At 34.0% G+C, this 13,781-nt stretch overlaps 2 protein-coding genes across 2 annotated transcripts; one reads left to right on the forward strand and one right to left on the reverse strand.

Moving 5' to 3' along the window:
* The first annotated feature begins 9,365 nt into the window (after positions 1 to 9,365).
* LOC11423276 (LOB domain-containing protein 7) lies at positions 9,366 to 10,964 on the forward strand. The gene is made up of 3 exons (XM_024777186.1): positions 9,366 to 10,190; positions 10,414 to 10,466; positions 10,931 to 10,964. Exons 1-3 carry the CDS (start codon positions 9,366 to 9,368, stop codon positions 10,962 to 10,964), a joined length of 912 nt encoding a protein of 303 aa, XP_024632954.1.
* A 263-nt stretch (positions 10,965 to 11,227) lies between these two features.
* Positions 11,228 to 13,202, reverse strand: LOC11433433 (serine/threonine-protein kinase BLUS1). The gene has a single exon (XM_003597552.3). It carries the CDS (start codon positions 13,146 to 13,148, stop codon positions 11,592 to 11,594), a length of 1,557 nt encoding a protein of 518 aa, XP_003597600.1. The 5' UTR covers positions 13,149 to 13,202; the 3' UTR covers positions 11,228 to 11,591.
* Between the last annotated feature and the right edge of the window lie 579 nt (positions 13,203 to 13,781).

A 13,781-nucleotide genomic window follows, 5' to 3' on the forward strand; every position in this document is an offset into this window, starting at 1 on the left:
TAGTAAAAGTATAACTCATAAATTTGGAACGAACACCTGAAGATACTTATTTGTTCTCCTTCAGTGAAAGAATATTTGCATCAAAAATATAATATTTCTTTTCAAAATATATTTGCATCAAATCGTTCTTCATACGGTACAAAAATATATTTATTGTCCATAAATATATTTTCAGCACAAAATATATTTGAAACAAATCTTTTATATTTTTAGCAACAATATTCTCCATCCATCAAATTTTGAGTCATACTACAACACGTTTAAATGGTCAAATTGATTCAACTTGAAACAACATTTCATAGCGTATGTGTGTGACAGTAATCTATTCTATAGCAAATCAATGTTACTTATATCAGCTTTGCCCCTTTCAACACATTATAGCCATTTTGCAGCCCCTTGTTTCAAGTTGCAGTCTTGCAACATTTATCTCTAAGTTACAGAATGACGAACTTTGCTCCAAAGTCCAATTTATTTTCTTTTCTTACACATGTCCGTCAACTTTCAATTATGCAACAATTATGATTGATCGACTATATTAGTAAAAAAGAAAATGTTAACGAGTGTCTCCGGGACACTTTTAAGGTCCATAAATAGTAAATATTTATGAAAATGCATGTAATCAATACGTTGAAAATTGAAATATTTGATTTTTTTTAAAAATAATTACTTCTTTTAGAATGCTTAAAGAGTGCACCGAGACACTCGTTGACAAGACCCTATTAAAAAATATAGGGAAAATCCATTTTGTTCATTCACAAATTTCGTGCGGATCAATTTAGCCTTCACAAAAATGAAACAAAATATTAGTTTTCAAAACAAAAGTAGTAAAATACATGAAAATTTAAAAAGAAAAGGGTGAAATATTATCTTAGTAACAATTACACGGGGAGCATAATATAGCTGTTCAGTAATTGATCGATGCTAATATATAAACTAGATAGGAATCTCTAAACCCGCCAAAAATGCTATTACTAACTTTGGAAGTAGTATGAATGAAATTTGAAGAAGAAATTAGGAGAATATATTCATTCAATAATCAAGACTTCGTTTCTTTCTTTCATTATTTCTTGCATATTTGGATTTTGTTATTCCTACTGTGATTGGTTAGTTTCTTGAATGATCATTTTCTGCATTTCTTATTTGTTGTATGATTCAGTCTTGATTTTGCTTCTGCATTGCTTTTCTTTCAAGTTTCCAATTCCCTTCAAACACCGTTTCTTTCAATCATTTTGATTTGATTCTAACATCATCCTTTATGAGCCTTTGCTTCTCAATTCTCACTTTTATTTCACTCCATCTTTCTTCTTGCATGGTTACATCAAATTTAAGTTCTATCATCTGGTTTGCCTCTTTTTATCACAAATTTTCTTGTATCAAATTTTTATGTATAGGTTAAATTTTCTTTTAACAATAAATGCTGATGCTGATTTTTTGTATCTTAGTCAAAGATGCTGTACTGGTTTAACTTTTAATAAACATAATATTGTTATTTTGTGAAAGACAATAATAGTAGGTTCTTGATGTTATTGGTAATAAATTAGCAGATAGATACCTTTGGCTTAATCTTTTGATTTTAGGTAGCATTGTATTTTGAATTGAAAGTTATTTAATTTCTTGATTCTTTCATTCTTATTGCATTTCATTAACTAGAATATCAGAAATACAAGATGGAATGTTAGAGTAAATATGAAAACTAGGATTAGACGGAGCTTTCTTAGCTAAGCTATGGGCAGCTCCGTTTGATGATGGCCATATAATTTGAGACACCGTTGCTTCCTCCATAAACATTGTTGGAACATTGGTGTGAAGATGGAAAGAAATTGGAAGGTTGGAAGATTAAACACCAAGTAATTAAACTTTGATCTAGTGTTGTGTGAATTGAAAAAATAGAGTGTGGAGGTCCCACGTAAAATAGAACACACATTAGTAGTGTTTAAATAGTGATATTTAATTTTAAATACCTGATAATGATGAAAATAATAATAATTATTATTATTTATTCATGGATATCACTTCCCATAATTTTAGGTTATGTTGTGATAAGATTGAGAATCCAACTGAATTCCCTGTCTGTCCTTCATTAGTTTGTTTCAGCTAATCTTGTGGGTTTGTTTCTTTTTGAACTTATTCGATTAGTTTCTTACTTGAGCTGATATGTGAGTTGCTTAATTTTTAAGTTTACTTAATTCTTAAATTTCTCTAAATTAGTTACAAACTCTCCCTATAAAAGGAGAGCTCACCTAGTTCAAAAAAAAAAAAAAAAAAACCAAAGAATTTCATTGAGTTGTTGGGAACTCTTGTGTTGACGAGTCTTTCTTCTCTTCATCTCCTTTTTCTGTCCCTTCGGAATTAAGAGTGTTCTTAATACCATAGTTCCTTTTCGGTTTAATGTCCCTTCAGAATTAAGAATGGTATTAAGTTCATAGTCCCTTCGATATTTTTATGTCCTTTGGAATAAATAATAATTTAAGATCATAGTCCTTTTTTCGGTATAATGTCCCTTCAAAATTATGGTAACACCATATATTTGAGTGGTCTCAGCACCATAATAGAGTGGTAACCTGCAGGTGCCATGGTACCCCCCCAACATTTCTATATATATTAGATTAGGCATAATTGTATCACAACTACGTAGTTGGCGCAGTGGAAATGTTGTTTGTTTCTCTTGCGTAGGTTGCGGGTTCGACCCCTCCATTTCTATATATATTTCTGTTATATAAGCTCCTATGAGGATTTGAACTGGCACCCCCCACTCCGCAATCAAGCAATATAAACCACTGGACCAGTTAACAGTTATGATATTTCCTTCACACAGTTTAATATATATTTCAATCATTTCTGGCACCCCCCATAAAATATTCCAAGATCCGCCACTGGGTTTTCTACGGTGCAGTAGTTAACCGCACAGTTGTAGTTGAGCTTGTATTATCCTGGAGGCGGCGTGGTTGATAGTCTACCTTGCACAATTTTGGGCAGTGCCACGAAACGTGTCTTAAAGAGAGCGGCCTGATCGTGACTCAACCTAGTAACAACTTCGGTAGATAATAGAATTTGGAAATCCAAATAAACAGTTTGAAAATCCAAAAACAACAAACACTATCTACCACCGTTTTGGAATCCATTTCAAAATCCATGTTAAGCAGTTGTAAGTCTTTAACCCATTGCATAGTTATCAAGAGTCCCATCGCTTCCCCTAAATCAACATCAACAATCGGTGAAAACCATTCTGTCTTTGCAAAGACAAATCGCCCCTCTTCATCTCTTATGCAAACACCAATGCCAACCTTGTTAAGAGAGTTAGAAAAAGATGCATCCACATTGCATTTATACCGCCCTGGGCTCGGTTTATTCCATTGCACACACACAGACGTTGCTGCAGAATTTGCTTGGACATGCCGAACAATCTGCGCATTCTTCCAACTGGTGAGCAATGATCCAGCTCGATCACAAATGTCTTGAGTTGATTCCTGCACATCATTCCAAACTTTATTGTTTCTATGTTTCCAAATGCTCCATAGGGTGACTCCAAACACTTGCTTTTGGTGGTTATCGAACTGCTGCAGAACTCAGAAAACATTCTCCACAAATGACGCGGAAGGATGAATAGATTGCAAGATACCATTCCACAAATCTGATCGCTGCCAGCAGCTGATACTTTTGCCGCAATCAAAAAATAGGTGGCTGCTATCTTCATATGGACCTGCATAAACAGCACAGTCCATGGGGCATTGAACGCCGCGACTTTGAAGTTTGACTCGTGTTGGTAAGCAATTACGGCAAGCACGCCACATAAAATTCTTAACTTTCGGCGGCAATTTCAGGTTCCATATACTGTTCCAGCTTCCATTTACACGGTGTTGGTTCAAAGCAGTGTTATTATTAAGAATGTCGCAATATGCACTACGAATGGAATAATTCCCATCTTTCTCAAATCTCCAAGTCGCTATGTCTTGTTGAACTGATGGTAATAACGGTGTTTTATAAATCTGTTCTGCAGTACCAGTATCGAAAACATAATTTATAAATGACTTGTTCCATTGTTTTGCGTTTACCTGCAGCAGGTTTGCTACTCTGAGTTCGCTCCACATACTGTGCAATTCAGTTACAGGTGTGAGCTGTTCATGATTTCCCAGCCAGAGCTGATGCCAAACAGATATACTTTCTCCAGTTCCGATACTCCATTGAAAACTGCGACGCACCATATCTTTAACCCTCCACAAGCCTCGCCACACGTAACTTGGATTATGACTGACAGAGGCACCAAAATAATCACTTCTCGGATAATATTTAGCTTTGAGTAATTTAGTGATTAAAGAATTCGGACTTGTTACTAGTTTCCAAGCTTGCTTGCCAATCATAGCCATGTTTAAAGCTTTGAGATTCTTGAATCCCATACTGCCGAAGCTCTTCGGAGTTGAAAGACGCTCCCATGACATCCAGTGAATTCCTTTAGAATTTGTGGCATTATGACGCATCTTCTCTATTTCATGTAAGCACTTTAATATCTCTTTATTTGTTATGGATTGTTTGTTTAGGTATCAGTCTTCATTTCTTGTTGAAGGCTGCCACAACTTTGTTGAGCTAAGAAGACAGGCAAGTCATTTTCTACCTTGCACTGCCATTTTGAGATTTTCTACTATTGTATTAGAACATCAAAATTACCTGGTTCTATAATGGGTACATTGTTAATGTATAGAAATGAAATTGTAGTTCTAATTATAGCTATGATGTCCAATTTTTTACAGAAAGTTTTGTAGCTAATTTTTCTTACTCAATGTTTTGGAGCTAATGAACAGACTGTATGTCATAAAAAAAATTAACGACCTGTATTATATATGCTTGAATATAATAAGATAAATATACATCACAGTTCATATCTGTTAAGGACAAATTTGTAATACATGAATGTTCAGTTAAAATATATAGCTAATTTTTTAATTAATTACATAGTGTAGATTTAAATTAAAATTTAAATATGAAAAAGAATTGAGTTAAGAAAAGTAAATTGAAGTTCAAATATATGACTTGAAAAAAAAAAGTTCAATGTATGAGAGATGTAAAACAAGTTAATATTTTTGTTTTACTTCAAAAAATTAAGACTTAAATATGTAAAAGGTCTCTGTAAGTTCGCGCATTTTTGGTTTTCGTTCATGTAAGTTTTTTTTCTAAAATAAACCCTGTATCTTCTTAACCTTTTGAAAATAGTCCTTGCTGTCAGCTTCTGTCAAAAAAAACGCCATGATGGCTAACGGAGCAAAGGTGGCAAGTCATGAGTTGGCACATTTGATGAGATGGCATGAGAGATGATTAGTTGTGTAAAGACAGGGACTAAAATCAAAAACGTAAATTACCACATGGACTAAAATCAAAAACGTAAAATCAAAATTTCAGATTTAAAATCAAGATCTTATTCTTCTTCTTCTTCTTCCCTCATTGTCTTCTTCATCTTCATCACCATATTCATAAATCATCAACACCAAACCCAGGAAAAGAAAGAAAAAACAAACATATTTTTTTTAAACAAAACTAATAATCATCAATCAACAACAACAAGACCCACTATTCATCAACACATTAAAACAACACAAACTCTCTTCATCAATTACATAAAAACACAAAATTACACAATTCAAATTACATAGTTGAAAATGGCTCTGCTTTCTCTCCCTTTGTCACAATGAAACAACTTTTTCTCTTCATCTTCTCCATAGAAGATGTCTCAAACCCAACAACAACAACCTCAATCTCCTTCCTTTCTCTGACCCGCGATTGAAAACGTCGCATCTTTTCCACTGTGACCAGAATTGAGAAATCGATTCAAAGATCGTGGATTCTACGATTTCACAATTAATAGGAGTGATTATACACGATTTCACCCAATAAAATGATTATGTGATAGATTCGTTACTAGTTATATATTTCAAAAGGATAAGCCATGGATCACTCAGATTCGTTACTTCTTTTGGATTTTCAAGTATGTGTATGTTGAAATGCCCCTTTCCACAACCTGGCGTTTTATACATATGAAAATTTGAGAAATTAGGGTTTGAATTTGAATGTGAGTGAGAAAAGATGAAAGGGGATCTGACTATTTATGTATGGTAATTGGTATCAATCTGGAAGAATAAGAGGGAATTGTGGAAAAAAAGAGGTATTTGCAATCAATTGCAACAAACATCACTAAATTAATCATACTCAAGTAGCATACAATGTTTCAACTTAACTTTACAATCAAAACATACGATTGAGTAATGAAATTAGAATAAATTGTTGAAGGATATGGGTTTTGGTTCAAGGGCGCAAGGTATGGGATAGATTGGGGAAAGTTTGAGGGGAAGAAGAAGACTGAAATTTGAGAGGAAGAAGAAGATTGAACGTTTTTCTAATTTCATCCCTGTGTCAATTTACGTTTTTTATTTTAGTCCCAATTTTAACAAGTTATCATCTCTCATGCCATCTCATCAAATGTGCCAACTCATGAACTGCCACGTTGATAAGTGCTAGAAAGATGTATTTTAAGTGATATATTTTAGGCACTTTTGTTACTTATTATGCAAGTTATTAAGGGAAAAGCCGAGAGATAAGTGATTATTGCCCTTTTACGCTTTATTTATCTTACTTCACCCATTTGTGCAGGATTTGAACTCAAGACATCAAGCAAAGAGCAAAAATGAAGAAAAGTACAAAAAGGCTGAAAAATGAAGGTTACTCGCCCCCAACTCGCCATGGCCAGTAGAAGGCGAGCAATTCCAGTAGCCAACAGAGATTACACGCCACCAACTCGCAATGGCGAGTGGAAGGCGAGCCCACTCGCCATGGCGAATGATTTTACTCGCGAGGCGAGTTAGGGCGGTTAGCCTCTCACAGCTGACGTGGCACAAACCCAATGGCGAAGGAACCTCAACTCGCCCTGGCGAATGAAGGAGCTCGCGAGGCGAGTAGATGCAGAATCAGAATTCTATAAATAGCCCACTCAACCATTTCATTGACATACTTAGTTTCTCTTAGTTTTTCATAGTTTTCATTTGACAATATTTCTAGAGAGAGAGATAGGGCTTGTTCTTTATAGAGTGATAGAGAGTGGATTCTTCATCCTTTGTTGAGAAATCATAAGTTGTAAATGAATTTTTCTCCTTCAATTCATTCTTGCAAGGCTTCCATGACAATGAGTAGCTAAATCTCCTTTGTTGGGATTAGAGGTACTTGATCTTAGCTTAACATGTAATCTTTTGATCTATAAATATATGGTTCTAGCATTTGATTTGATATTGATGTTATTCTTGCACTTTAATCTTTATCTTTGATTTAATTGTGATTGAGAAATACTTTTGAATCTAGGTTTAGAATAACCATCTATCAAAACATAGGTTCTAGACATGGAATCGATGTTTTGATAATCACTTTGTGTATCCAAACCTAAAGCTTTCTTATCATTCAATAGATTGAGAAATCATCGATTGAACGATAAGATCGACTCTTGAATCATTCAATAGTTTGAGACATCGACGATTGAATGATACAATTGATTTCACAATATTGTTTGGACACGAATAGTGTTGTCGAGGGATACGTGATAATATCAAAGAAAAGCTAGAATCCATGTATGATCATTAGGTTACGTGTGACATTTGATCAAGGAACTCTAATCCTAACAAGTTTCACGCCCTATTAATCTCAATTTTATCATTTGCAATTTAGTTACTAAAACAAACAACCAATTATCTGTTAACTTGGAATGATATTTGGTGTCGAACGGTCCGCGATATCGCACTAGTCCCTGAGGAGACGATATAAATACTTACAATTGTTTGATGCAAAAATACTACATCACACGTGTGCTCTCTTAGCCACCATGGCGTTTTTGTTGACAGAAGCTGACGACAAGGACTATTTTCAAAAGGTTAAGAGGATACAAGGTTCATTTTATAAAAGAAAAAAAACTTACAGGAACAAAAACAAAAAATGTGCGAACTTACGGGGATCTTGAAGCTAGAATTACAAAGCAAACCTAGGTGAAGCAAATTGTATATCGAAACATATCATCTTGTTTTGTTTATTCAAACGACAAAAGGAATTAATATAGCACTAGTAGTTATATTTAGCTTTTGAGATTGACTTTCAAAACTGAATTGAGTTAGATCAGCAAACGACCAATTCAGAAAATTCCACATCATGACATTCCTGATCTCCCTTTGCCCCTCAACATGTATATCTATATCTTCTTTTTGTTTTTTTGACTAAACGTATATGTATATCATGAATCTTTAGAGATTGAGCAATAAGAAAAGGGTCACGTTAAATGACAATATATAGTTTTGAACATTATTATAAAACAATATATAGTTTTGAACATTATTTTTATGGCCGACCATAGGTAAGACTACTAAAACTCATAAAAGTAAGACTACTAAAACTCATATTTTACAGACCCTGTATTACTGCAAAAACCCTTAAAACATATCTGAACATAACTTTCGTTCAGTTATTTGAGCAAAAAAAAATATCTATTGAAAGATGCATTTTGATATGTATTAAACAATTGATCAGAGGTTTGTTCAACAACCTTCATCAAACTTTAGCTTTAAGCTTACAAATAAAAAACAATTTTCATTAGATTTTATAAGTAGAAATGCCTCATAAAAAACGAAAAGGAAGATTGCTCTATAGCCCCCATGTCGCTCAAGTTTGAAAAAAAGTTAATCAGAAGATAGCTTCCATTAGAAGGAAAAAAAGTCGATCATATCTTATGATATGTTTGTGTCGTTGTAAGATACATTTCGATAAATTAAGAAACTTCTAAATAAATATGATGGGCTATGAAGCAATTCCAAAGAGTCGCATGTTCAAACTTGTTTTAGACTTCATTTGTTATTGATTATTATCGGGTCGACCCGACTATTTTAAACGATATATACTAGATGATTTTTTTTAGGGGTATATATACTAGATAGATTTTTTTTTTTTGTTGAAGAAATATATACTTTTTAGATATGCAGCTAAATTAGCCGTTCAATATTAAAAAAACAAATAATTTTTGATGTAATAAATCAATAATTAATAATTAATCTTTGTAAAAAATAAATAATGAATGTATATCTCATTATTCTTATGGGATCCAAAAATAGCGTTGAACAAAACAGAATCGGTTAAGGTTATTTATGTGTTACCTAGCTGTCTCTCTATCTCTTTCCTATGAATCATTATTTTTTAATTATTTTATTAATTTCTTAAAATTACAACGTGAAATATAATATTGGAGTAAATAATAGAAGAGCCAGAAAAAGCAGCAGAAAATTTGCAGGGTGCATAGGCAGCGGAGACGCTTAGCTTATTATAAAATTTAGGGTTTGGTTTTTCCATGAAGCATGAACAACAACAACAACAACATCATCTCAAGAAACGGCAACGGAACAACACAAGCTTGTGCTGCATGTAAATATCAACGTAGGAAGTGTGGTACATCCTGCATTCTCGCACCATATTTTCCTCACGATCGTCAAAAACAATTCTTAAACGCTCATAAATTGTTTGGTGTTGGTAAAATCACCAATATGATCAAGAATGTTCCACCTCATCTTAGAGATCATACCATGAGTTCTATTATTTTTCAATCTGATATGCGTGCTATGGATCCTGTTGGTGGTTGTTATAGATTCATTCAACAGCTTCAATCTCAATATGAATTTTATCAAGCTGAGCTTCATCTTACACGTCAACAAATTTCTATTTGTAAAGCTACACAATCACAACAACATCAACAACAATTTGCCGCTGTGTCTAATCATCATTATAATGACATGCATGTCATTAATCATAACAATAACGAGGATAATGATGCTGCTTTGAATATTATCAATCATTTTAACCAGCAGCATTTTGTTGATGATCAACTGAATATGAATATGCTGCCTCAACAGCAATTGCAACTGCAGCAGCAATATGTTGTCGATGATGTCTGTATTAACCCTAATTATGTTCCTTTACAAGAGGATCTTAATTCATGGGCAAACAATATTAATATACCGTTGTCTCCTTTAACTTTGGAGGGTAACAATAAGGAAGAAGATGGTGAAGAAGATCAGGAACGTGTTGGTGATGATCAAGGAAATGATCAGAAACCCGTTTTTGACCTAATCAATGAAATGAATTCTTTGGATACCAACAGCAGTAGTATTGATCCGGGGCACCAGGTTTGTTATTTAGTTGGTGATCTATTTTATTTTATGTTTTCCCAATTTCGTTTTGTAAATTTGAGTTTCTTTGGTTGAATTAATCACATTGATTCTATATATAATTATTCATTGCATGGGCCTTTCATGTATGAAGCCAAGTTTGTTGTTGATTTGTTTGTTTGTTACAAATCATTTCTTGCTTCATTTTAATCTAGGTTTCATGAGATTTTTTGGCTTACAGGAGTTAGAACACATTATAATTTGGGGCATTTCATGTATGATTATGATGTTATGGTTTTAGTACTTGATTATGTATGTTTGGATATAACATGTGCTGAATGAAATCAACTAATAGAAGTTATACCTTTTAGAACTAGAAAGTTTTTATGGTGGAACTAATTAGCAGATCCATCTCACACCTTGGACGAAAAAGAGAGTATTGAATGACATAAAATGCATTAATTCCATGATAGTACTACTTCTTAAGTTTACATTTAATTCTTTCAAAAAAAAAAAAGTTTACATTTAATTGTCTTTTATGTCATGCAAATAATGGAATCTAACATAATTACTCTAATTGTCCATATCCACAAATAAAACCAATCACAACTCTAGTTTTAGGATTCTGTACCTCTGCTAATATCCCCTCAAAAGCACAGATTTAACCAACCCTTCAATTAAAAATGCAAATATCCTAAGATAGATTTTTTACCATTAATTTTAACATTTTCTGATATGATATTCTGCTGAATATGCAGTGATGGTGATGATGATGATGAAGGGGTCTTGTGAATAAGATAGGCAAGGCAGTAATAAAAGAATAGGCAGAGGACTGCATTGATTGGAAAGGTGTAGCAGCTTTGTTTATTCTTTCAAATTAGCTTAAGATTGCAGAATTTTTCTAGTTGTTAATTAGACTTAGATTGGCACTAGATGTGTCCAAACTTTAGACTAGTATTTTTCTTTTGTAAGACATAGATTTCAGAATTTTTCTTGCTCTTTCCTATTGCATCTACGTTATTGATTGGAGTTTTTTTTTTTTTTTTTTTTGCGGCTTCAACAACGTTTATTTCCGATTTTTCATTTCTCTGTTAAAATAAAACTATCCCCTGCCATCTAGTATTTGAGAAGTTCATATTGAACGCTTGCTACAGATGCAACGGTCTCTGTAGGACCGTTGGATCTAAATTTATTAAAATTGATGTGACGGTCTCTATAGGGCCGTTTCATCTAAATTTATTAAAATTTAGATCCAACTATCTTATAATCCGTTGCACTGTGCAACAGTTATAGAGAATCCAAATTCCGTAACAGGAGCTTAAATTCTCTATGATTGTTGCACATCTCCGGTAGAGTATCTAAATTTAAGAAATACAACATATCAGAGATATTATGTAGAAACACATATTATCAAGTTAATTAACTAGTAGGACTATTAGCAGCAGAGGAAATTAGGTGAAGCTTGATATTCTCCAGCTGCATCTCCAGCTGCAAGTTCTTCTTCTTCTCATTTTCCAATTCTGTCCTCAACTTAGAGATCTCTTGCACCATTTTCTCATCACTTTCAGCCACATGAATCTCCTCTCCACCAATTAGATTCATTAGAAACTTAACTTGTCCCAACTCTTGTTCCAAGCTCTCTTTCAACACATTCAACGTTGCCAACGTAGCTTCACGGTTCTTAACAACACCACCGACATTTTCATGATCAACCACATCAGAAGTATTGGTCTTTGGCTCCATCACAGTTCCTGATGCTGTAACAACAGCATCCTCTTGGATCACTTTTTCTTCTTCGAACCGAACTTGTTTCACAACTTCATCATCTTTGCTTTGATCCTTTGGGAATACAGGCACAAGTTCCAATCCATCTTCATTGAAATTCCAGCCACTGATTCTTCTCTGTTTCACATTTTTCACTGACTCGTCATCATCGTCGTCTCCATCATCCTTGCACTTTGAATCTGGATCCATTATAGCTTTGATCTCTTTATACCTTTTCTCAACACTAGGCAATCCATTCAACACATTCTTCACCAAAACATCTGATCCCTTGCAGTTTTTAAAGAATGAATGCTTAAGTAACTTCTCAGCAGAGGGTCTTTTTGTAGGATCTTGATTCAAACATAAAGCAACCATATCCTTAAAAGCCTTAGAGAATTTGTTACTACCACCATGACCCTTGTAACTATGTTTATCAAAATCAGAAAACTTAAACCTCTTTGTAATGTTTAGCATCAATGACTTAGAAGGAGGAAGATGAGAAAGTGGTGGTCTTCCATGTGCTAACTCCAAAGCTGTTATCCCAAAAGACCAGATATCAGCTTTGAAACTGTAACCATTATGAGAGTGAATAACCTCAGGAGCCATCCAATAAGGTGTTCCAGCAAAATCAGTAAATATATGAGAAGAAGAAGAATTCGAAGACGAAGATGAATAAGAAGAACATGCTCCTACAGAGTTGTTTGATTCATAAATGGAAGCAGAAACACCAAAATCTGCAAGTTTCACTAATCCATTTGAGTCAACAAGGATGTTACCAGATTTGATATCTCTATGAAGATGTCCTTGTCCATGAAGGTAAGAAAGAGCATTGAGAGTGTCTTTGAGAATAACAGCTATGGATTGTTCTGTTAAGCCGTTTTGGAAAGAGTGAGAGATAATGGATTGTAATGAACCTCCAGCCATGAATGGCATAACCACCCAAAGACGGTTGTCAACGGTGAAAGAACAGTGAGCTTTGAGGATGTTGGGGTGGGAAAGAAGTGATAATGTCTTTGCTTCACGTCTAACATCGTCAAGGTCGGGGCGCGAACGATCCAAGTCTATGGATTTGATAGCTACTGGTGTGGAGTTTATAGGGATGCAGATTGCTTTGTAGACGACGGCGCTGTTACCGGCGCCAATCTCGTCGACGATTTTATAGGAGGAAGAGTCTAATGGATATTGCACTCTTTCTGCTATGTTGGTAGCCATGGAAATAATGGAAGTTGAGATATAAGAGTGTGTGTGTGTGTGTGTGTTAGAGGTTGAAAATGGTTGTTTGAAAATATATAAGATGAATGAATTGCATGGATTGGTGATGGATGGATGGATGGTGAAATTAATTGATAAAGAGAGTGGTAGGTTGAGTTTGAGCAGTTTTCTTGTGAAGGTTGATGAAAAAAGAAGAAAATATCATTAGGCAGAGGTGATTTATTTCTCAATGATCTATCAGTGGTTGTGAAACCATGCATGTGAATCCAAAAATGATGTATAACTATAGTAATTAATAAATAAATAGATAATTTTTTATTTATTTGGAGATTTTTAGGGGTAACATATAGATTTCTATACTATAGTTTGGATTTGTTGTTGCCATGTCATAGCCATCAGATCGAAATCGAAAGGTCTTAATTTCAAGTTTGATATTTCTAAGTGAATTTACATAGATTTCTATTAGAAACCATAATTTGGATTTGTTGTCACCATATCATAGCCATCAGATCGAAATCGAACGGACCTAGTTTTAAGTTTGACATTTCTGTGTGAATGTGGATTTGCAGCAAATCCTAATCTCCTATAATAATTGTACATGTTTGCATAGTAAAATTCTTGTATGGTCTAGTT

The sequence above is a fragment of the Medicago truncatula genome, chromosome 2, assembly GCF_003473485.1.
Source record: "Medicago truncatula cultivar Jemalong A17 chromosome 2, MtrunA17r5.0-ANR, whole genome shotgun sequence".
NCBI classification, from domain to species: domain Eukaryota; kingdom Viridiplantae; phylum Streptophyta; class Magnoliopsida; order Fabales; family Fabaceae; genus Medicago; species Medicago truncatula.

Coding starts and splice junctions, on each gene's coding strand:
- LOC11433433 (XM_003597552.3), bottom strand. CDS start 13,148: ATGGCTACCAACATAGCAGAAAGAGTGCAATATCCATTAGACTCTTCC.
- LOC11423276 (XM_024777186.1), top strand. CDS start 9,366: ATGAACAACAACAACAACAACATCATCTCAAGAAACGGCAACGGAACA. Junction 10,191..10,413: donor GTATTGATCCGGGGCACCAG/GTTTGTTATTTA, acceptor TTTGGCTTACAG/GAGTTAGAACACATTATAAT. Junction 10,467..10,930: donor TGTATGATTATGATGTTATG/GTTTTAGTACTT, acceptor CTGAATATGCAG/TGATGGTGATGATGATGATG.